At 41.0% G+C, this 21775-nt stretch overlaps 1 protein-coding gene across 4 annotated transcripts; it reads left to right on the top strand.

The window, feature by feature from the left end:
* Window positions 1-853: 853 nt before the first annotated feature.
* PTER (phosphotriesterase related) lies at window positions 854-21537 on the top strand. 4 transcript variants are annotated; one of them, XM_059471501.1, is made up of 5 exons: window positions 854-921; window positions 11432-11905; window positions 13620-13885; window positions 17313-17453; window positions 20707-21537. In XM_059471501.1, exons 2-5 carry the CDS (start codon window positions 11474-11476, stop codon window positions 20915-20917), a joined length of 1050 nt encoding a protein of 349 aa, XP_059327484.1. In that variant the 5' UTR covers window positions 854-921; window positions 11432-11473; the 3' UTR covers window positions 20918-21537. The 4 variants fall into 4 exon arrangements, with proteins under 4 accessions (XP_059327484.1, XP_059327475.1, XP_059327504.1 ...); XM_059471492.1 differs by lacking the exon at window positions 854-921 and adding an exon at window positions 5378-5585; XM_059471521.1 differs by lacking the exon at window positions 854-921 and adding an exon at window positions 5393-5560.
* The last annotated feature ends 238 nt before the right edge of the window (window positions 21538-21775 follow it).

Raw genomic sequence — 21775 nt, 5'->3', positions numbered from 1 at the left:
GCTATGTATGAGCGCTAGAGAAGTTCTGTCCCCTGTGCCTTTGCCAGTCATGTTGCCAGCATATTTACCCTTCTATAAAATGGAATAGTACCATACTGGATGCTGTGAGCCTTAGGCAAATAAGACACTTCTGAGATCCTCAAAAGGAAAGGTAAAGAATTCTGAAGGTGAATTCTTCATTAAAAAAATTTCTTTATTGAAAGGGTTAAAAAACATTGGAATGAACTGCCCGGGAAAGCGGCATAGGACGCAGTGTTCAGTCAAAGGTTGGACTCGATGATTTTGGTTCTCTTTTGCAGCCTTAATGATTCCATTATTCTAACTTGGTGTTAGCTGTGTTTTCATTTCATACTCTGGACCTGCATTTTCTTCCAGAATCAGTCACTGTCATCCTGCGTATAGATACTTGTAAGTGCCTCTCCAACCATCCTATTTGCATTAAAGGGTAGATTAGAAAACATTGCCTCTTGCAAGCCCAAGCACTCGGCGCGAACTCCCACGCCCCCCTTCCCCCAAAATGACTCGGTGGATTCCAGCCTCCTCCCTGTGTAACAGAGGGTACACACAGGGACAGGCAGGATGCTCACAGCCACCGACTCTCATTCGCACCAGGAGCCAAGGATGACACAAAGCACAGCTGCCCCTCACTCACGGGGGAACTCCTGGGGCCGGGGAGCGGGCAGCGAGCCGGGCAGGTCCCGGCGGGGAGGCAGAGGGGCAGCGCTCCGCTCCCGGCCGTCCTCCCGCCCACCCGTCCTGCTCCCCGGGCTCCCCGGGCTCCCCGGGCCCCGCCGCCCCCAGGCTGCTCCGCCACTCGCTCCCGTCCCCGGGAAGTCCCGCCCCGCTCGGGGCGGTCGCGGCTCGCTGCCTGCCGGGGCCCTGCGGGGTGCGGTGCTGCCGGCGGAGGGCTCGGGCCGCGGGGTGAGCGAGCGGGGTGTGGGGAACGCCAGCGGAGCCGCTCCGCCACCTCCGGCGGCCCACAGCCGTGCCGGGCTCGCCCCTGATGCCCTCGGCCCGACAAGGCGCCCGGGCCGGGAAACTTCGCCCGAGTTGAGGGGCGAGAGCGGCTTTCGGTCGCTCTGCTGCCGGCCCGGCAAGGCCCGAGGCGGGAGAGCGGGAGGCGGCCGGCGGTGCTCGGGGCTGGGGCGGGCGGGGAGCGCAGGGCTGTGCCGGGCTCGGCCGCGGGTCAGGGCCCGGCACGGCCGGTGCAGCCCCGGCCGAGGGGCGGCTGCGGGACCGGGGCAGAGGTGGCCGGGACGGCGGCGCTGGGACAGGCAGGGCTCCCCATGTGGAGTGTGAGGGGACGAGCAGCTCCTCCCTGCAGAAGCGTTTTACAGCACCAGATGATAGTTACCAACAGAGTGAGCCCCGAGCTTAGGCGGCTTCACTGTGTGAGTGCAGCTACGCTGCTATTATTAGTGCTGGTATTTAATATTTGTACAGCCATAACAAGTTAAATATTGGAACTACGTCCTCTCTAGTACTCCTCTCCCGACAGTTCCCGAGGGTGTCTCTGTGAAGGAAAAAATGCCTCAATCCAAAACGGGGACCTTCAGAGCCTGCCTTCAGCTGCCTCTCCATCTGGAAGCGCCAGCAGCGCTCTGCGAGATGCTTCCAGAGCTGCTGAAGCTTGTCAGGGCTCAGCAGCAAAGCTCCAGACTTGCCTGTGTGCCCTGTTGGGACACGACACTCCACCATGCATGTCTCGGCGGCCTGAGGCTCGCTGCCCGTTCCAAGACACGGCTGCAGCAGGTTCCTGCTCCCCTGGCAGCGGCTGGGAGCTGCGGAAGGCAGCTCAATCGGGGCAAGGGAGGTTCAGCTCCCCCTGCCAAGTGAGCTTCAGCACGGTGGCAAAGCCTCTGCTGGGCAGTGGCCTTGGGTTTTGGCACCCCCTCTGCATTGGGTCTGGTGTTGTGGTTAGTTTGGTTGTAAGTTGAACCATACAGGTCCTGTTGGTGAGGAACTCTGAGGGAATTTATACACGATCTCTAAGATACCTGTAAGCATAATTCTTTTCTTTCAGGTGTCTGGTCTTAAGGTTGATATCCTCTGTATACTAGAGGCTTGTGGCAGTTCTTGAATGAAACGAGTTTTTAGCTGGAGGTCATTTGCTTCTGGGAAATTTTGTTTGACTTGTCTGGAATTCCCTTCTGCTTTACACGGGATACATTATTCAACGTCCTCTGTCATAATATGTTCTGCAATGTTTAAAGGTTGTTGCCTTCTTTCTGCTGGGGGCTGTGTTTCAGTGGTGGGTGAAGCAATGCTTCTACTAAGTAGTTTTGCATCATTTTGTCAGGTACTCGGGGATTGTTTTATGAAAGACTACATAAGTGTCATTTATTATTATGAATGCCCCTTATGTTTTGGAATTTAACAGATATAATATTTGCCATCCTGTCACCATCATCACATTAATTTTCATAGTTAAAATCAAAGGTGGCAACAATGGCATTCAAATGCTTAATTATATTTCATGTAGGTGACCAGTGCTAACTTGCTGAATTAGTGCATGGTGCAACAGGAACAAATGTCACAGCTTCCCTCTGTGGTTAGGAGCCATCAGCTTGCTTCTCACACATAAAAATCAGTATATAGTGAAGCATATGGCACCAGTGAGTTCTGTGTTTATTAAAGGACTATGCCTCTGAACATTCTGTGAATTTTTCCCTTATTTCACTTGATGTAGATCTAAAATGTTTTTCCTGTCTTTCAGGACTTGAAATACTGAACAAATTCATGTTTTTGTCAGATGAAACCAAGACTTCTAAAGGTTCATGAAAACAGTGAGGCTTCTGCTTGTATCAGACTGGCCACCTGTCTGGTATGAGATCCATCTAGACTGTGGAAGCCCAAAGTACAAGTCTCTGGTTTGATTCAGAACAGTTTTGAACTCTTTTACATTTTCTGCATTTCTGGAAAATTGGATTGCCAGCTGTATTGGAGGGGAAGGGGAGTATTCCATCCCTCTAGTTCTAAGGAGAAATTACATCCTCTCAACACTGTAGAGTAGTTTTTCTGCTTCAATGTCATTTTTCTGGTCACAAATTAAAAAGCTTCCTCAGAATTTTCTAAGCAGTGGTCATGTCTTTGGTCTGACAGTACTATGTATGTTGGTAATAATCCAAGAAAAGCATTTTATCCTAACAATAGCAGGTATATGTTTCACAAGTGATTAACTACTTAGATAAAAAGGAAGCAGGAAGAAAGACCACCACCATCATCTTTTAGATGGCAGCTTTAAGTAAATCACATTTTTTTACTTGGATCTCAGAAATGTAGAATCACTCTTCTCCAAGATACTCTGAAACCCCACTGTTGTGTAGCCACAGCCACAGGATTTTTCTTCAAGTAACTTCTGTGGAGGAGGTAGGATCAAAGAATGGTGTGTTACCTGCTGAACTGCTCCCTTTTTCTGCTCTTTTGGGATCTCATCTCTTTCCTCAAAATGTAAAAGGAGAATTGTTTTATCCCACAGTTGTCTTTGCTTTATCCACGGTCACTACAGTGAGGGTTAGGGATCAGGTGAAAGGAGTGTGCCTCTTTTTTTTGCTGTGATTTGTGTACCTTTTGGCACATGGGTCATTTTCAGATGGGTCTGAAAATCTTCAACTGATTTTTAATGCTTGAACTCCGGTGTTCTATAAGTTTTATTGCAGGACTTTGTTCTTTGTTGTTCACTTTAGACTGAGTAGCTAGGATTTCTTGAAAAACAGATAATAGTTTCCAGGACAAAAATACTGAGTTTGTTTCTTCTTTCAGAAATTCTGTGATACAAAAAGACAAAACAGTGGCAGGGTTCTGTACCCCGTTCTTGTTAAGACTGAAGATTCAGCAATACCTGGAAAAGAAATAGAAGGATATGTAGGAGACCTGACAATTTTGTCAGCTTCTCTGTGTTGGTTGTTCCTAGCATTCCACTGTGGTACCAAGATGGGGGTAAGAACTTAAAAGCAGGAATTGTATAAGCAAGAGGCCATTGAGTCTGACCACTGACAAAGCATGCAGACTGTAAAGTTTCTGAGGTAAAAGATACTCCTTGAGCTACACCCATCAGCTTTGAGCTTTCCCTTGACTCACATTAACTTTTCTTGTGTGGGCTGGTTTCTTTAGAGTGGACCTTGAGAAGGACATACTGCTTCCATTTCCTGACACAGTCACAGAAAGCAGTCACAGTCCAAAAGCTTTTCTCAGGGTATTTTTTCCCATTAGGTCTTGAGATTGGTTGCAAATTTTGTAATACAGTTCTTTGGAGTAGTGGGACATTGAATTTATTTCTTTGCATCTAAACTCATCACTCCCTAGTAAAGAAGGTGGTTTTCTGGAATCCCCTGCTTTTTCCAGTTGCTGCAGTCTGTGATATTGAATGAGACTTAAACCAAATCACCATGCTCTTTTCCAGCATGCATGGCTTTGCAGATCTGAGTGGATCAGTGACTGCTGTGGTCTGTGGCAAATCTGACATTAGGGTTTATTCATCTGAATATTTCTAGATTGTAATGTTCAGTCTTGATCAAGAGATAGTAATGCATATCACTCATCCATTGCTTAGATTTGTGTGGTGCATTTCTGCATTTAAAGATCATGGAGGGGTTTGGTGTGGCTCTCTAGGCCTGCACAAGTGAGTGATAATGCTCCACCCAGCATGCTTACTGAAATGTTTGAGCTCATGTGAAAATATGTGTATGTTGCCTCAAGTAGAGAGAAAACCAATGAAAGTCAATGAGAATAGCAACAAAGAGTGGAGCTAAGATGTATGCTTGTTTCAGATTTGAGATTTAGAGGGAATGAAGGCTGGATATGCATTCCTGAAAAGGAGACTTTTTTCCCTACTTCTTGTTGTCCTCAAAAGAAAGAGAATATGTGCTTGTACCCCAGAACCCTCGAGAAGCAAATGTGAGTCTGTTAAGTCTTAAGAATATGAATGTATGTATCAACATGCAAGACTTAGTCCCTATTTGCATATAGCATAATGTGACTTCAGTTCTGATTTTTGGCCTAAAAACACTATGTGTGCATGTAAAATATAATTAATGTAATGTTTGACCCTGGAGGAGAATTTTTATCTGACCTTTTATCAGGAGTAATTTTGGAAGCTGCCCAAAATGTAAAATCCCCTGAAGTTCTTCTAAAGAGATGTTAATGAAAAAACACTTAGGGGTATGCTGGTCTCAGATCTCTCTGAGGAAGAGAAACTTCAATGTGACTTTGCTCAGAGAAGCCTAGATTTTGAGACTGTTATCTGCACAGAAATAAGGTAAAAGGGAAGTCTGACTATTCTGGTCACAACAGCTAAACTTTAACCAAACTGGAAAAGAATTGTGCAAAGTTCCATATTTGAGGTGACTTGGACTCTGCTTCTTGGGGCAAAGCACGTGTGCTTACTTTGATCCCTGGGGTTTGTCCCCCCGCTGTGCTTGTCCTGGTGTGGCACTTCAGCTGTAAGGAAGCAATCTGATTTAGATGTGCCTGGCTTAGAGCCTGGCTGGAGCCCGAGCATGACCCTCAAACCATGCAAAGCTGGAAGGTCTGTCTGCCACAAGCTGAGCACAGAGGGAAGGTGCTGTAAGAGTTTTCTCTTTCAGGTGAACATGTAAAAGCTTTGCTTCTCGCTTACCCAGCTCCTTATCTGAGTGTGCTTTTTGGAGGTTCTCAGGGCAGGGTGGCAATATATTGGCCTTTCCCAGGTGTGTACTAATGTTTACATTTCTCTTAAAATTTAAGTGACTGCTTTTAGACTGTAGAGCATTGACAGTGCTGCTCAAGCAGTGTAGCTGCTGTGGAGTGTGTGTACCTGCATATTTTGGTGGGACTTCTCTTTATCACAGTTGGATTATATAAGGCTTGTCTAAAGCTCTCCTAATTCTTTTTCATAGCACATACTGTAACCTTATATAAGGTCTTACTTTTAGTATTCTTTCTCACTTCTGTATGTAAAGGTTTTTTGGTTGCTCAAACCATATACAGAAAATATAGTAAAAAGCAGTATTTAGCATTTCTTTTGGCTTGACTTCATAAGGAAATATGTTTTTGAATGGTCTGGAGACCAGAGGTAGGTCACTGAAGGTTACAACATTAACCCACTATTCTCAGTATTTCCAGAATAACGTGTTTCATGAAAAAATGCGGCAAGGTGGAGTAGATGATGCTTTTTAAATAATTCTCCCAAGAATTCTCTAGACTTTGAGTCTCTTGGCCAATTTCTACCCAGTCAAGAGCTTACACAACCAAAATGGTGAGGTTTGTGTGCATGCTGCATGAAGATACAGCCACTCAAAGGTGGGAAACGAAGGGTGGCCCACAAAGGGAGGAGCTGCAGCATATACTCCTCTGGGGCTAGGCAGGAGTTTGTGTGGGAGAGAGGCACCATAAGTGTTCCCCTCCTCTCTCATAAGAGCTTTGTTCAAGGCATGAAAAGTCTCCGGTGTGACATCATTCCTTAGGACACAAAGCCTTGAGTTAGCTTGAAGTTCAGCAAACCATGGTACTCTCATAGCTCCATTTTGGGAGAGGAAAAAGACCAATGCCATTCTGACCAATTCCCTGAAAACGGGGAAGAACATTTACGACTTTTAATGAAAATAATATGGCATTTTCAGAGCAGCATACCTGCCAGTTCTACAGAAGAGGCCCAGATTGTTGTTATCTCATGTAACATGAACTAGTGATGGTGTGAGAGAGCCTGTGTAGGACTACAGTGTCATAGGTCTTGGACTCCTTTGCACTGACTGGTGCAGGGGGAATTGCTGGACTGAATGACAGGTGACTCTGCATCTGTCCTGGAGCAAATGTCCTGAAGTCTGTATCTGTCCTGTCCTCCTGCTGTACTCAGCCACCCAGCCGTGGCAGGCCCAGCTCCATAGCCCCTGGAGCTGTGCTTTCCTGACAGCATGCATGAGCAAAAAAGCTGTGCTTACTGAAATCCATGTCTGAGGGAGTGCTGGGTGTCAGGTATGTTTGCACTGTAATTAGCACTCGTGAATATATTTTTGAAGAAGGTGGAATAGATCTAGAGAGGTTAGAAAGCTTGCTTGTCTGGTGGGGAAGAGGAAGAACTGTGTGGGCAGTATGGAATTTCTTCCTTTCTGTAAATCTCTACAATGTTGGCAGAAACATGAGGGAAGAGAAGAATCAGGTTTTTTTATATTCTTGTTGACGTAGTCTACATGTTCTCTTTGTTCTCTTACACTCTGCCTCTCTTCTTCCTTTGTCTTGCTAACTTCTTCCCTTGTCGCAAAATGTTTACATGTACGGTAAGATAACACATGTAACGGTAAGATAACACAGCATAGACTAACTAATAGAAATTTCCTGCACGTGTCACATATTTCTAATTACTGGCTTTTCCATGTTCTGTAGGGGTTGCTCAAACTAGAATTGAATACTCAAAACATTTCCTCCATCTATAAATATATAGTGAGCTTGTGCTGTATCACATTTCCCAGGGCTCTGTGGTTATAAAGGAAAGACCCACTTAGAATGCTCTTGATGCACCCAGGGCAGCCCTTGTTTCTAAATGGCAGCTGTGTTTAACTTTTTCTGGGTACAGTTAATACCCATTGAGACTTTTTTTTTTTTGCTTTTCTTTGGTAAATTTTATGTCACAGCAATCTGGATTTAATGTTGCTCTAATCTCACATTGTAATGTAACGACAGTGAAATGATTCTCACGCCAGTCTGCAGAGAATCTGTGCTAATGCCATTAAAATGTGCTTACCGAATCAAAACAAATGCAGAATTAGCATATGGAAACTGTGTTTATGTGATTATAATGGTTCAGCAATATGAGATTACTGTAGGAAGCAACTAATCCAAACCTAGGGGGACTTCCCATTACAAGGCCATTAAAATGACACAATGACTGAAGTGCACGTTTCAGATGGGAAAAGCTGAAACATAAATCTTGTCATCAGTATTCAGGCAAAACATCTATTGAATTCAGTGGAGTTTTTACCAGAGCCAGGAATGCAGCACCATGATCTTTTTAGCAGCAAGTCTCTTTTCTCTTAACAATACCTCTAGGAAAAATATTTACTTCACCAGCATTTGATAGTTGGCTAATGGTGAGAGTTGTAGTTTATGCATCATACAGTTGGTGGTTATAAAGATCTGTCCAGAGTTTATTACAAAAATTATAAGGTAGTGTTTCATGACTTTTGTGAAATAATACAAATTTTGATTACACCTTAAAGCAATTTTCTTATTTTTTTAGTCTGAATTTGTAATTTCCAGGAAATATGATTTATCTCTCTCTTTATATAACACCCAGAGCTGAGAAGTCTCGGTCTGTGCAGGAGCTCCTTGGCAATACCACCACATAAATTAGTGGTTTTCGAAAGCAAAATAGCTGTTATTGCCAGATATGAACCTACCTGTTTATCTTCTGTGATAGGAATCAACACATTTTCCCATCCCCTCAGACTGGGTTAAGATTAAGGAAATATAATTCACATATCCTTTGTAAAGCCATCTGAAATATATTTGTCTTGTTCTGGATTGTTTCTTGGCTTGCTCCTTAGTCCATGGAAGGAGGATGACATTAGAGAAAGTGACTTCTGTCCTATTATAGGCATTCAAAATAAGCTGGATGAATTGCCTACAGATATGTCCTTCCATCTCCCGATGGTTGTTCTGTAGTAGACATACATCATTTAAATGGCTAAATGAGGTGATATGAATGCGGTCCTTGGTGTATGAAAGAAGAAACTTTTTCAAAAGAAAGTTCTGTGTAAAACATGGCATGCAAATCATGAGTAACTCACACAATCAGGGATTCCTGTAGTAACATATACTTCCTTAAATCAAGTAGGAATCCTGATTCCATTTAAAGGCTATTTCACCTAAAATCTGTTTTAAAAAGGTGTAATTCTGATTCCATCAAGTGAATCTTACTAGGAATAATGTATCATATGTATATAATAATGTCATATCATATCATAATGTGTCATAACCAGGGCAGGCTCTTTATGTGAATGACAGTACGGAAGATATCACAACAGTGGTTTCAAAAATAATTCCAGTCACAGGTTGCTGCCTGTCTTTATTTTTTATAGTTCTTTTATTAGGAGTGGTGGGTTTCTAAAACTGTGTCAGTTAACAGGAACAGGCATTAATAATAATACATTTTTCATGAAGATAAAATTGGGCCTACTTTAAATGCTGTTTGTGTCAGTTTCCATTGTTTGTGATGCTTCTTATATTTATAAAAATCCTTGGCCTCAGTCAAAAGGTTCAGTAAATTCTGTATGTGAGCGGTAATCTGAAATCTAGAGTTTAAAAATCAACAAGTTAGTGTCTGCTACAATAAAAACCTTGCATGGGAACTGGTAATTGATTTGTGTCAAGCTTTAGCAAAAGAAATTAAATACTTGTGTATTTAATTGTATATAGGTTTGGGTTGCTAACTTACTAAATGGATTGGAAAATTGTCAGTGAACATGGGGAAAGAGAAGTGTGAACCTAATGTAGAGGGTAGTTATCACTCTTTGCTGTCAGGGTTTTAGTGAATGCCACAGTGTAGATGTTTAACATTAAAAAAAGAGGGGGGCAAAAAAATAAAGCAAAGGTAATGCTTAGAATTATGTCAGTTGCTTTGCTGTGCATATAAAAATGACTCAGATCATTGAACTTTCTCCAAAATAGTGGGTTGCTCTATATAGAGCACCAGCCTTCTTCAAGGATGGAATTAATGACTGTTTAATTGAATTGCAGCTAGGAGCAGTTTCTGACTAAGACAGGTATTTTGCTTTTAATTATTTGCTCAAGAATAATATTTTCTGAAATCATGCACTTCTTAATCTGTTTGGAAGAAAAATAAATCATCCTATTAATCAGCCAGCAGTCTGTTCTATGAGAGTAATTTATTCTGCTACCTTCTCAAACAAGTTAACGTGCTAGTCCAGGAACAAAATTCGTAAAAGAACAGTTCTTCTTAATCTGCATTTACACAAGGCAAGTAAACATAGTCAGTCAGTCATTTCTCTTTTTTATGGATGGCCAACTCTTCATATTACAGTGAGCACCAGCACTGTAGACTTCGCTGGGCAGGCAATAGCTGCCTTTTCCAGGGGCTGGGTCACTTTTGTGCACTGGTGCTCTGACAGTGACTGCTTCTCATGAGATCAAAGTATCCCCAAAGAGATCTTGATGTTCCTGTGCCCTTTGATATGTAGAGTTCAGTGCCCTTCAGATTTCAGTTTTTCTGTCATCCTGGTAGATTAACTTTAGCAGTTAAAAGGAAAATGTCCTCTGAGGGCTTTACCAGTAACAAACCCATGTTTATGACATTATTCACTAAAAGGGAGGCAGAAATGGGAAAGACCTCTCTCTTTAATCAATAATGCATGCTCTAGTTAGTCCTTTCCTCTGGACATGATTAAACATGTATTTTGTTTCATAACTCATGATTTTGGTTGACTAGGGATTTTAACTATATATCCTCAAGCCTTTGTGACTAGCATCTGGAAGATCTAACATGAACTAACAAAAACCTAAAATCCCAATGGGGAGAGCTGCAGTTAATTTTAACCTGCAGTGAGTTAGGCCAGATTGGCACAGGGACTTTGACATGAACCAACTGCAGACTGTAGTTTGTCAGTGTTTGTCACTGCTTGTTTGAAGTTTTGAGAAGTAACATTTTTCATTGATATTAAAGATTAATTTAAAAATGCCTGAGATGCTGAGCCACATGTAAATTGTTAGATTAAGGTCTGTTCTTAACTGGAAAAATATTTGCCCTCTGAAGCACTTTGGGTTCTCCACCGCTGTTTGTGGACTGTGCTGTATATTTGGTGGCTGTTGTCAGCCTTAGAGGAGTGGTGCTGGGCTGTTCCAGACCTCCAGAGCACAGCTGGTAGGAGAACCTGAGCCCTGCTGCAGCCAGAGGAGCAGATTATCACCCCCACCCATGCATCATTCCACATAGAGAGGGGCAGGCAAGGTGCCCAAACACCGACTGCTTCCTTGGTATGTGAGAGGGATACTGAGTTTCAGAGGCCAGAGATAAATATACTGAACATACCAGTAAGGAATATTCAGCCTTGGTGCCAAGTGTATTCATCTGGTGGCTGAAGCTGACAAAATTTGACAGCTGCTGAAGAGCAAAAAATCCTAAATGAACATACAGTGGTTTTATTAAATAGGAAACATTTATCTTGATGTGATACTGACTGCAGCACAATAAATGATGACAATTTCCATTTACTGGAATGTGGTGTGTTTATGTTGCTGGAGTACTGATCCAAGCACAGTTGGGTAAAATAAATGCCTTGTTTTTCATATTGACCACCCTGCTACAAACAGCTTTTGGAAACATCCCAGCAAACACACACAGAGTGTAGGTACATGTGTTAGAGGGAGGAGGGATTTCAGAAATTGCCTGAGATAACACTGCTCTTTCTGAAATGTTTTTGTTTCCTTTCTTCTTTTCCAGACTCCTTTTGGATCTGTTTTTTTTTCCCTTTGTTAAAGAAAAATGCCTTCCTTGAGTGGAAAAGTGCAGACTGTCTTGGGCCCTGTGGAGCCAGACTGTCTTGGCTACACGTTGACTCATGAACACTTGACTATGAACTACAGCAGCTGCTTTTGTCCACCTTCTCCAGGCCAAGAGCCTTTGTCTAATGGGCCCATTGAGATGAAGAACTTGTTTTGGATTAAGCAAAATCCCTACAGCCATAAAGAAAACCTTCTTTTGTATCAGGAGACAGATGCTGTGAGGGAGGAGCTGCTGCATTTTAAAGCAGCAGGTGGTGGGACGATTGTGGAAAACACAACTACAGGGATTGGCCGGGATATGAATGCTTTGAAGAAACTTGCTGAAGAAACTGGAGTTCATATTGTTGCTGGTGCTGGGTTTTATGTGGATTCCACTCATTCTTCTCAAACACAGGCCATGACAGTGGAGCAGGTAAGTCTTAACCATTGCTTCAGTGCCTCTGTCCTGTGAATTACCCCCTGGGTAAGCCAAAGTTGGAGAGAAGTTCCAGTAAAATGATGGAATACAGAGGTGCTCAGCATAGAAAACGGGAACAGCATTACTGCTTGTGTGTGATATCTGGAGCAACACTACTTTAATGTCCTTGGTTTGTCTGTCAGAATTTCCAGTTCTTAAGCTCCATTTTCTCTGAGGGATTTGTTTTAATGCAACACTAAAAGGAAAATACAGTGGTTCGTGTGTGGACATTTGGTACACCACAAGCTATCTTGAGTTTTTACTATTTTTTAAGGAAGGAGTTTATCCTTGCTACCTCTTCTGTCACTTTTTATGGCTAATTGCTTTCCATTGAATTTACCCAGCATTCTTATAAATAGCATAAATAATTGCAGTATTTATAAGGTAATTGTAAATCATTGCTCTGCTCAGACTGTGTGTTATAGCTCTCTTCTCTATCATTTGTCCAGGCTTTTCAGGGCATAGTCTACATCAGCATGTTTGTACAGTGACTAAGACAATGTGTTAATAATAGCTGAGGTCCCCAGATGTTCCTGTAATAATAAATATTCATCTTTTAATAAGAAAATGTGGTGATGAGGAGAAGAGGGAATGGAACTCTCCAAGGTAGGAGTCTGTGAATGTGTATGAATAGAGCTGACAATTTTTTAAAAAATCTGTCATAGTTTACAAACGAGTCTAATTAATTTTAAAAATCAATGATCAAAACTTGAGCAGTGCTGCCAACAAAACTGGACCCAAGCTGGCCCAAACTGTACACAAGAGTACTGCTTTTCCTAAATGTTCTTCCATTCCTTGAAATACAAATAGATACAAATAGCATGGACACAAACAGATTTCTCAAGGCAAAGGTTTCCCTTCTGTGTTTGATGGACTGATGGAGACCCACAGATAACCTCTACTCTGTACTAAAGAAGTTTGGCCATCATCAGTGCCGTGTTGTGCTCTCAGTTCTGAATGTATGCTTAAGACATATGGCCTATTCTGGGAAAGAAAAACTAAAGCTTTTATAGCAAAGTAGTTTTATTAAGAGATTCTGATGGGTTTTGTCTATGGGCACTCTAAAGAAGGCTAATTTTGATCCTCTAAATTTGTCAAATGAGCTTTGTTTTGTAGTTCTGAAGTCAGCAGATCTCCTGTTGTTTTACATTGGCATTCCCATAAACAGGTTTTGCCTTAAACTTGTCTCTTCAGAATGCTTGCCAGAGTTTCTCTCTTCCCTACATGTATGACAAGGTTTCCTTATTCTCTGATATCTTGTTTTGCAAAGATTACATTGAATTGTGTCTGAAGCCAATTCAGGAGTGCAAGGCAAAGGTTTTGGAATAAACTAACCTTTTTTTTTTTTTCAGGAAAACTTAATGTCTGCCTAAATCAGAGTTCAAATTACATGTAGACCAGCTTTCTTGGCAAACCTGGACAAATGTGTGACTGGATACTGTTAAATTGATTTGTTTCTGTGTTTATTTTGGTCTTAGTGAATGGGTAGCATAACATTAGTTGACAGAAACCAGATTTTAACTGCAGTGTTTTCGCACTCCCAGCTGTTAATTAGATAAGTTCAGAAAGACCTTGGGAGCATAACTAGCCCAGCATCCATAGGCCAAATTTGATGCTATTTAATGCAAATAGTAATAATAACCAAAAATCTCATTTTCCTGTTCTCTAGCTGACAGAGATTATTGTTGATGAGGTACTCAAAGGAGCAGATGGGACTAATATCAAGTGTGGTGTGGTGGGAGAAATAGGTTGCTCGTGGCCTTTGACTCCCAGTGAACACAGAGTGCTTCAGGCCACAGCAGAGGCTCAGGCCCAGCTTGGGTGCCCTGTTATCATCCATCCTGGCAGGAACAGCGACTCCCCTTTCCACATCATCCGCATCCTGCAGGAGGCCGGGGCTGATGCTTCAAAGACAGTCATGTCTCACCTCGACAGGTAAGGAGAATATTCTGCTGGGCTTCCTGGGGTACTGCCACACTCACTGGGGTTGTGCAGAACTACACTGGGAAAAGGTGACATAGAGTGTTACCCTCAAGTTAAATGACTCAGAAATAAATGCATATATGGAGCTTAATCTGCCTCCTGCCTCCTCCTTGACTGCATTACAGCCAGGATCAGGTTTTAGATTCACATTGATAAGAGATTTTGGTGTTTTAAGTGCTGTCTTTGAAAACCTGGCTGAGGGATTAGGAATAACTGTAGCCACATTTTAAAAATGGGAATTTCATTAATTTGTATCCCTGCACAAATCTCTGTATTTACAAAGCATTGGACATTGAGCAGCTCTCACTAAATGGGGTGGGAAGTTGCTGGGCTTCCAGTGTTTTTGAAAGCTGGGTCACTCTTAGTGGCCTTGCCAAAATCTCACAGAAGCTAATGGAGATTTCCTGAATTTGGCTGGAGTCTGGATCAAAGCAAAAGGCAGATTTTTAATATGGTTCTACTACCAGAGAGAGGAAGTACTGCTTGAAAAGAAAGTAGTTGGGTTTTGGATAGTCCATAGCATAGACCAGATAGTTAACTTTTATGTTCCTCGAGAACAAAAGCCAGGAGCTCCACATGAGGCACAGAGAGAAATTGGGATGCTTTTCTGTCTCCAGTTATATTTCCAGTTTAGAAATATAGCCTCTGTTACCAAATCAGTTTTGTATGACCTTGTCTTACTCGTGGTAAGTTGGAGTATGTCCAAGCATTGATTAGTTTGGCCAGTTGCTGAATAATGGAGACTATTTGTGGTCATATGATTCTCAGCAATTGGATTGTTTGCCCTCAGTGTGAATGTAATACAGGAAACAGCACTGTGCTCCAAATTTCTCATGGTTACAGACTCTAAGAGCTTGCAAATCGAGCTACAGGTGTTTGTTATTCACACAGAGCTCCTTGTTCTATTAGATGATTTTAGGAGCATAAAATTCATGCCCTGAAATTATATTTGAATATTTATAAATTACTTCCTTTTTGTATTTACCTGTGTTGCACAGTATCTATAGCTGTATTTTTCACCCCTTTTTGAGAAAAAACTGGTTACTTAAATCTTTTATGAAAGAGGACTGAGCAAGCTTCAGGTATCAGTACTTACACAGCCATTTTGATACAACATAAACATACAATTATGGCTTTTTGCCTCCTGTACACTGTTGTAAATTGTTGAATTAAATAATTAATTGATAGAAATCAAGCAATATAAGTAGAAAAACAGAGGTGCAGTTTCAATAACAACCACTGATGCACAATATGACATTTCCTTTTATCTCTTTCTATCATTACTTTCACACATTCAGGTTGGCACTTGCTGTAACATAAACTACTGTGAAGTTTGGCTTTGCAATGTGCATTTAACATTTTAAGTCTCCTCCAGTAAGAAAAATCCATGTGGGAGCATCCCAGTCCCTTAAATGTGAGATAAATTTGTACATAGCTCCATATTTCATGTCTGCATTTCACATAGACAGAATGGTAGTTTTCCAGTGGATTTACAATTAAATGGTAAAATTAAAATGCTGGCTACCATGTCTTGCAATTTAGCACCTTAAAAAAAGGTAGCAGTTCCACATAATGGAGCTACAGTGTACTAAAAGGCTGGAAGCAAAAGCTATTGAGCCTCTTCTTTAGTCATCTGTTAGGGGTCAAGGTTATAAAGGAGATCCACATCTTGACTCAAGTCACTTGAGTAATTTCTGTTAGAAGTCTCACAGCAACTGTTACAAATTTGGGGCAACATTACAGTTTGGTGTCTGTCCCCAGGGTATTTATGGCTGAGTTCCAAATTAGAGGGTGCTTCACCATGTCCCATCTCCTTTTCCATGAGCTCAGAGCTGTTCAGGGACAGTGTTGCTCAAACACCCAATTCCAGCTCAGAGATCAGCAATTTGAACTGGGAACTGCTGCTGTTGCTGTATCCTTGTGGCTCACTGTGGGACCCAGTGGCTGAGGAGATGAAGTTCTCTGGCTCTTCATTGGGATAGAACACCCAAAAGCATGATACTAACAATAGTTTTTAAAAGAAACTGCTCTAGCTATGATTTTGAAATAGACTGTTGGGTGCTTTTGCCACCTGCATAGGATTGAAGACTCTTGGCGATTGTCTCCCTGTGAACTGAGCTGGGCTGGATCTAAAATAATCTGTTCTTTTGCTCTGCACTTTGAAAATTCATTTGGTGATAAATGTTCAGTCTCTGTAAACTGTAACATTTATTTTAAAATAACATTTTTTATTAATTACAGTTGGCAAGTCTTACACTCCTGCTGATGGCAGGCTTGTTTGAACATGGATTTTCTCTCTCTCAACCCATCTGTTCCTCCTACTTGATCTGTAGTTAAGTCATAATATTGAAATTATGACATCAGTCATTTCCATAGCAACAGACTGTGATGTAATTCTGTAAGGTAAAACTGCTTTGTGACATCAATATCTGCAATAATAAAAAATCCCCCACAAACTACTGCCCTTTTGGTTAACTTTACTGCTCTTGTGGAAATGTGGTTTCTTCTTAAGCAAAAAAATAAATTGTGTGGCAGCTATAAAGATAAAATTGTATCACTTGAGTGTTTTTGTTTTTCTTTGAACAGCTTATACACTTGGTAAAAATGGTTCAAAGAAAACCCAAAATATTTCAGAAAACTCTTATTTCTGTTGCTGTTCTTTTCCGAATGAGTGAGAGGTGCTAGAAGCTTTGTTCCTTCACTTTGCAAATCTGTTGCAAAGCCCATGTCCCAGATACTCACAGTGCCATTATGTATTTTGGTGAGAGCGTTTCCTTAAGGCATTCTGGCCAGATCCCAGAGCAAACAATGATAGATTGCTGTTCTAATGGCAATCTAGAAACATCACTGTTCAGAATAGAAACTAAAGACAAAGTTGTATATTGCTGGTGTGTGATGGATGAAACAAGCCCTGGGTGAAGCTGTCTCCTCTAACTCTTTTGGGAAAGTAAATCTGTCTTGTGTGAGTAATCCATTGTCTTTTTTTTTTTTTTTAATATCACTATGAATTAACCTCCTCCTTAAATGTCCTTCCTTGTTAGGTTGTCTGTTGAGAGGGTTAATGGTATCAAAAGTAAGTAACTCTTCTGTTTCCATTTAAAGATTATTGGAGAGGCTTTCATTATTTCATGGGGAAAGAGTTGGATTTGTTTTGGTTTTTTAATGCATGAAATCTCAAATGAATGTAAGAAGGACAATGCTGTGTATCATCTTAAGTTGCATGTGTCAAACAGGAGTTCTGTTTCTTAAATCGGTGAATTATACTGTAGATTATTTGGTTTTTTCCTTGCAAGTGGGAGATCACAAAGTACCTGTCCTCATACCATAAGATGTTTTATTCCTGTTACAGTGCTGACTCTGTGTTACATGTGTTCTGCAGGACCATATTTGATAAAAAGAAACTTCTGGAATTTGCTAAGCTTGGATGTTACCTAGAGTACGACCTGTTTGGTACAGAGTTCCTTCACTACCAGTTCCATCCAGATATTGACATGCCCAGCGACAATGAGAGAATTGCAAGGTATCTGCTCCCATGCAGTTTTAGCTATAGCATGGCCATTGATAAAAGATATTATTGATAAAAAAATACTTGTTTTAAGACCATCACAGAGTGATTCTGCTTGTTGTTCAAAACTGTCTTCTGTCATGCTGAAATAATGCCATTTTCCCCTGCTGCTGTCACACAGTTAGAGCAGCATCTATCATTTCTTCTTTCTGAGAGGAAGATGCAGAATCACAGTGTTGTAGGAAGTTACTTGAGGAGAAGATTAAGAGCTTTTTAAACTTCATTCTCTTTCCTAATTCCATGCTGATCTGGTCGAATTTATACAGTCTGTAAAAAGGAAAAGGCTGACAATACTACATTTACGTTAGGATTAAGTACTTCTGTTTGAAACATAGTATTGGAAACTTGGTGCTGCTACTAAATATCATCTGAGCCTGTTTTATCTCCTCACTGGTTTGCTAACCCAGCAAAACTCACTGGTTGTTTTGGATGGATTTGTGCTTCCATCCTGGAAAACTGCCTTTTTTCTTTCAAGCACTTTATCACCTTTCCTCCCACCGTCCTTTTGCCCTTTCTCTGTTTTGAAGGATGTGATTCCTGTCTCTTCAGAGCTCCCATTCTCCTCACACTCACTCACAATGTGAAAATATTGGTCCCACTGGCAGGGTACCTCTTCCCTGCTTCTCATCAGCACCTGCAGTCTCAGCTCAGCTGCACGGCCAATCTGTTGTGCTGTGCTGACACCACGTTTTGCCAAGGAGATACATTCTGTACAGAAGCTGTCTGAGAGAAGGTAGGATCAGCTGGGAACGGACACCTCACTCCTTCCTCTCCATCTGGAGGTGTGATGCTGCCATGCTGTTGTCCACAGTGTGTGTGAGCAGTGAAGTGGCAGGTGCCTGAGGGGTGGGTTGCCATCCTGCCTGTGTCTTTTTACCTTCCAGAGTCACAAACAGTTCTTTCACTCTCCTTGATGAGAAAGATTTTATGAGCTTTCCCTTACATCTCAGACATAGTTTCCCTCCCCCTCATTGTCAGATTAATCTTGAAACTAATCTGTTTTCAAACTGTTCTCTCCTAAGAAGGTGCTGTGGCTATTCTTCCACCCTCCCAAGCATTTGCTGCTGCTTTTCACACTAGAAATTGTTTCTCTCTTAGCAATGCTCTCAGTCTTGCACTCAGTATTTTAAACTGTTGCAAGGAATCCATAGTTTTCCCACTTAGAATGAGTAAAGCTGATTCCTCTGCTGTGTCTCCTGCCCTCTCCTGTGCCATGGAAAGTCAGCATCTCTGGAAGCACTGGGGAATATTTAGAGAGGACTGGACTAGGCCTTGGTTAACAAGTGCATGTTCAACTGTGACAGAGTTCTCATTCCATCCATGATGCTTGTTCAGCCACCCTCATCTCTCCTGAAACTCTCTAGTGTCTGAGTATTTCTTGCAGCAGGCTGTTCAAAGGAAGAAAAGATGAAAAGTTTGTCTTCTCATTGCACAGTGTGAGTGTGTGTATTTGTGTTATATCAGTGGACTAAGGATGGCTGGGGCAATCTCTTTAGGGTTTTGTTTTGTGAAACAGCACCACAGAAGTAGAAACCAAATTGACCTCTAAATGAAAATACTGAATAGAAAATACTTGTTCACATCTTTTTTGCTTAAAACACAAACTTCTGTAGTCATAACATACCTACTTACTTAACTCATTTTAGCTGTCTGTGTTCTTCAGCAGTTTGGCTGCAGTCTGCTGCCAGTGCAAGGAAAACACTGACTTCTGTTCTGGGGAATTTGGAGTCAGAAAGTAATAACTAAATATAAAGGAATGAGCAAAAAGGAGCAATGGATACAGAATGGAAAGGATCATATGCCTCCCCAACCCATGAAATGAGTCCAATATTAAAGGAGGTGATTCTAATAATATGTTTGGTCAGCAAAAACTTAGTCCCTCTAGTGCCATTACTTTTACTTTTGGGTTGGCATGTGGTTTTTCTGTATTTCAGGCTGGAGGAGATTCTTGTGATGTTGTAAGACTATGGTTTATGTAGTGTTGTGCACTGTATGGCACAATGTATGGTAGGTTTTTGAAAAACAATAACATTTTACCAAATTCTGTCCTATTTGCTTTCTTTCCACTGCCCATGCTGATTAGGTGCTGCTACATGTATCTCCTTGTAACTACCTGTAATAAAAACTGTCAGTAAGAGCTTTCAGATACTGTGTGGGTACTTGTAAGGCTAGTTTTTGTTTTCTTGCTGATCACAGCATTGTCAGGAAGGTAAGGATTAGGATTTCAGAGTGCTGGCAAGTGATGGAATTGGAGGCCTTCCTGAGGAATGAGCACTTTCCAGGGCTGGTTTGTCAGTCCCTGCCACTTCAGTGCTGTAATCCTCTGCCAAACTAAATGGAAGCTTACTGAGAAACTTGACAGTCATGCAGTACAGGAGTGTAGACATCCACATAACACAAATGCTAAAAAATGAGCTGATCAGGGGAGTAAGGCTACCTGAATGAAATGTGAAGAGAAGGACTTGTAGTAGTCCTGCTACAAGAGTGTGACCAGAAGGATTACTTCTTTTTCCAAGCTGACTTGTCATTTTGCCAAGGCTGTTTAGCTGCACTGCCTTATTAATTAATGCCCCTTATTTCCTGGTGTGTGCTGTGCCATGCCAGGCTTCTTTGTCTTCTTTAATGAACATCTTTGCAATGTGTTTTGATGATAACTGTCTATATGGAGTATGATACTGGCAACTTCAACTTTTTATTAACCTGCTTTGCTAAATGGGATTCAACCAAAGATCTGAAAGTATTTATGTTATTGAGTCAGGCTCCTTTAAAGATGTGACACACAGAGTCTGGTCATTAGCAAATGTAATGGGACCAGCCTTGTGACAGCAGCAAAAAGTAACGTGCTGAGAAGGAATTTATCTAGGAAATTATTATTTACTCATTTATATAAAACCTGTGTCCCATGCATGGTGATGCTGAAGTTCTTGAATTCCTCTGTGGAATTAATAGGTCTGGAAATGCAAAGTCATGTGCCAAAAGCAAAGTTTTACTTCTCCATTTCGATATAAGTGGTGGTGTGTTTTCAGAGGTGGGATATTTTTCATGCAATAAAAAATATATTTTATTTTCAGGTAAATGTAAGGAGTAAATCCTCTGAGCACCAAAGTATTTTGTGTTATATTACAGTCCAGCAGTACAGTAATGTAAGAAATGGAAATGCTGTTACATGAGAACTTTCATTGACAGGGATTCTTCCAACTTTTTGCAGGATTCGTACGCTGATTGAAGAAGGCTATGAAGACAGAATTCTGATGGCTCATGATCTGCACACCAAGAACAGGCTGATGAAATATGGAGGTCATGGATATTCACATATCCTAAAAAATATAGTTCCTAAAATGCTAATTCGAGGCATATCCCAAGATAAAATTGATAAAATACTCCTAGCAAATCCAAAGCGGTGGTTGACTTTTAAGTAGGAACAATTAATAAATATGCCTGATTTATAAGGAAGGTTAATAAAATTCAGATTTCAGTAGAACAGTCATTTAAAAAAAATTCTGAAAAACTCAATGCAAACAAACTAATTGTAACTTTTCTTTTTAATTAGAATATTAAAACTGTATACTGTCTCTACATTTTCTCCCTTCTAAAAGTTTGCTCATGAATGATTTACTGAATATGAGCCTACCTACAGAATCTTTTCAACTGAAATTTTAAAATAATTGTTTCAAAAGCATAATCTAATACTGTTACTGAATGTTACCTTCAAACTACTTCTGAAGATGTGTCACCTGGAAGGAAATTGCCTTGGAAGGAATTTATGGTTTTCAGTTAAATTTCCTGTCCTCAGGGGCTGATTTTAATCCTTGTAATACTGTCAATCTTCTCATTATCCTCATATTCTTTGAGTAATACTTGATTGAAAGGTCTGGAAGTTCTAATTAGCTTCCATTGACGAGAGAAGGCAAGAGGAATCTCAAATCAAAAAAAGATAAGGTTTCTTTCTAGTTTAACAATTTACTTAATTGTAAGTGAAAATGTAGAAAATACATTGAAAAATATATTTTTGAATAAAGCATTTTGATCACCTCTTAAAGTATGTGCGGTATTATTACAGATGTCTTTTTCTAATTGCATTAATTTTTTACCACGAACTTGGAGTCTCACAGCAATCATGTAAAACTTGACACACACCAGCTTCTTTTTGTAAGGATGCAACACCAGCACTCAAAATATATTACATAATACAGTTTTAATGAGTTGTATTAGTTATAACAAAGGTTGTGATATAAGTCTTTACAAATCAGTATATCAAGATATGATGAAAAAGGAAG

Source organism: Ammospiza nelsoni, chromosome 1 (assembly GCF_027579445.1).
Source record: "Ammospiza nelsoni isolate bAmmNel1 chromosome 1, bAmmNel1.pri, whole genome shotgun sequence".
Classification (NCBI taxonomy): Eukaryota; Metazoa; Chordata; class Aves; order Passeriformes; family Passerellidae; genus Ammospiza; species Ammospiza nelsoni.
This window is presented reverse-complemented; position numbering and strand designations above follow the sequence as displayed.

Bases quoted from the DNA above. Each gene is read 5' to 3' on its own strand.
- PTER (XM_059471501.1), top strand. From the start codon at position 11,474: ATGCCTTCCTTGAGTGGAAAAGTGCAGACTGTCTTGGGCCCTGTGGAG. The intron at 11,906-13,619 runs GTAAGTCTTAAC...CCTGTTCTCTAG, and splicing joins AGGCCATGACAGTGGAGCAG to CTGACAGAGATTATTGTTGA. The intron at 13,886-17,312 runs GTAAGGAGAATA...TGTGTTCTGCAG, and splicing joins GTCATGTCTCACCTCGACAG to GACCATATTTGATAAAAAGA.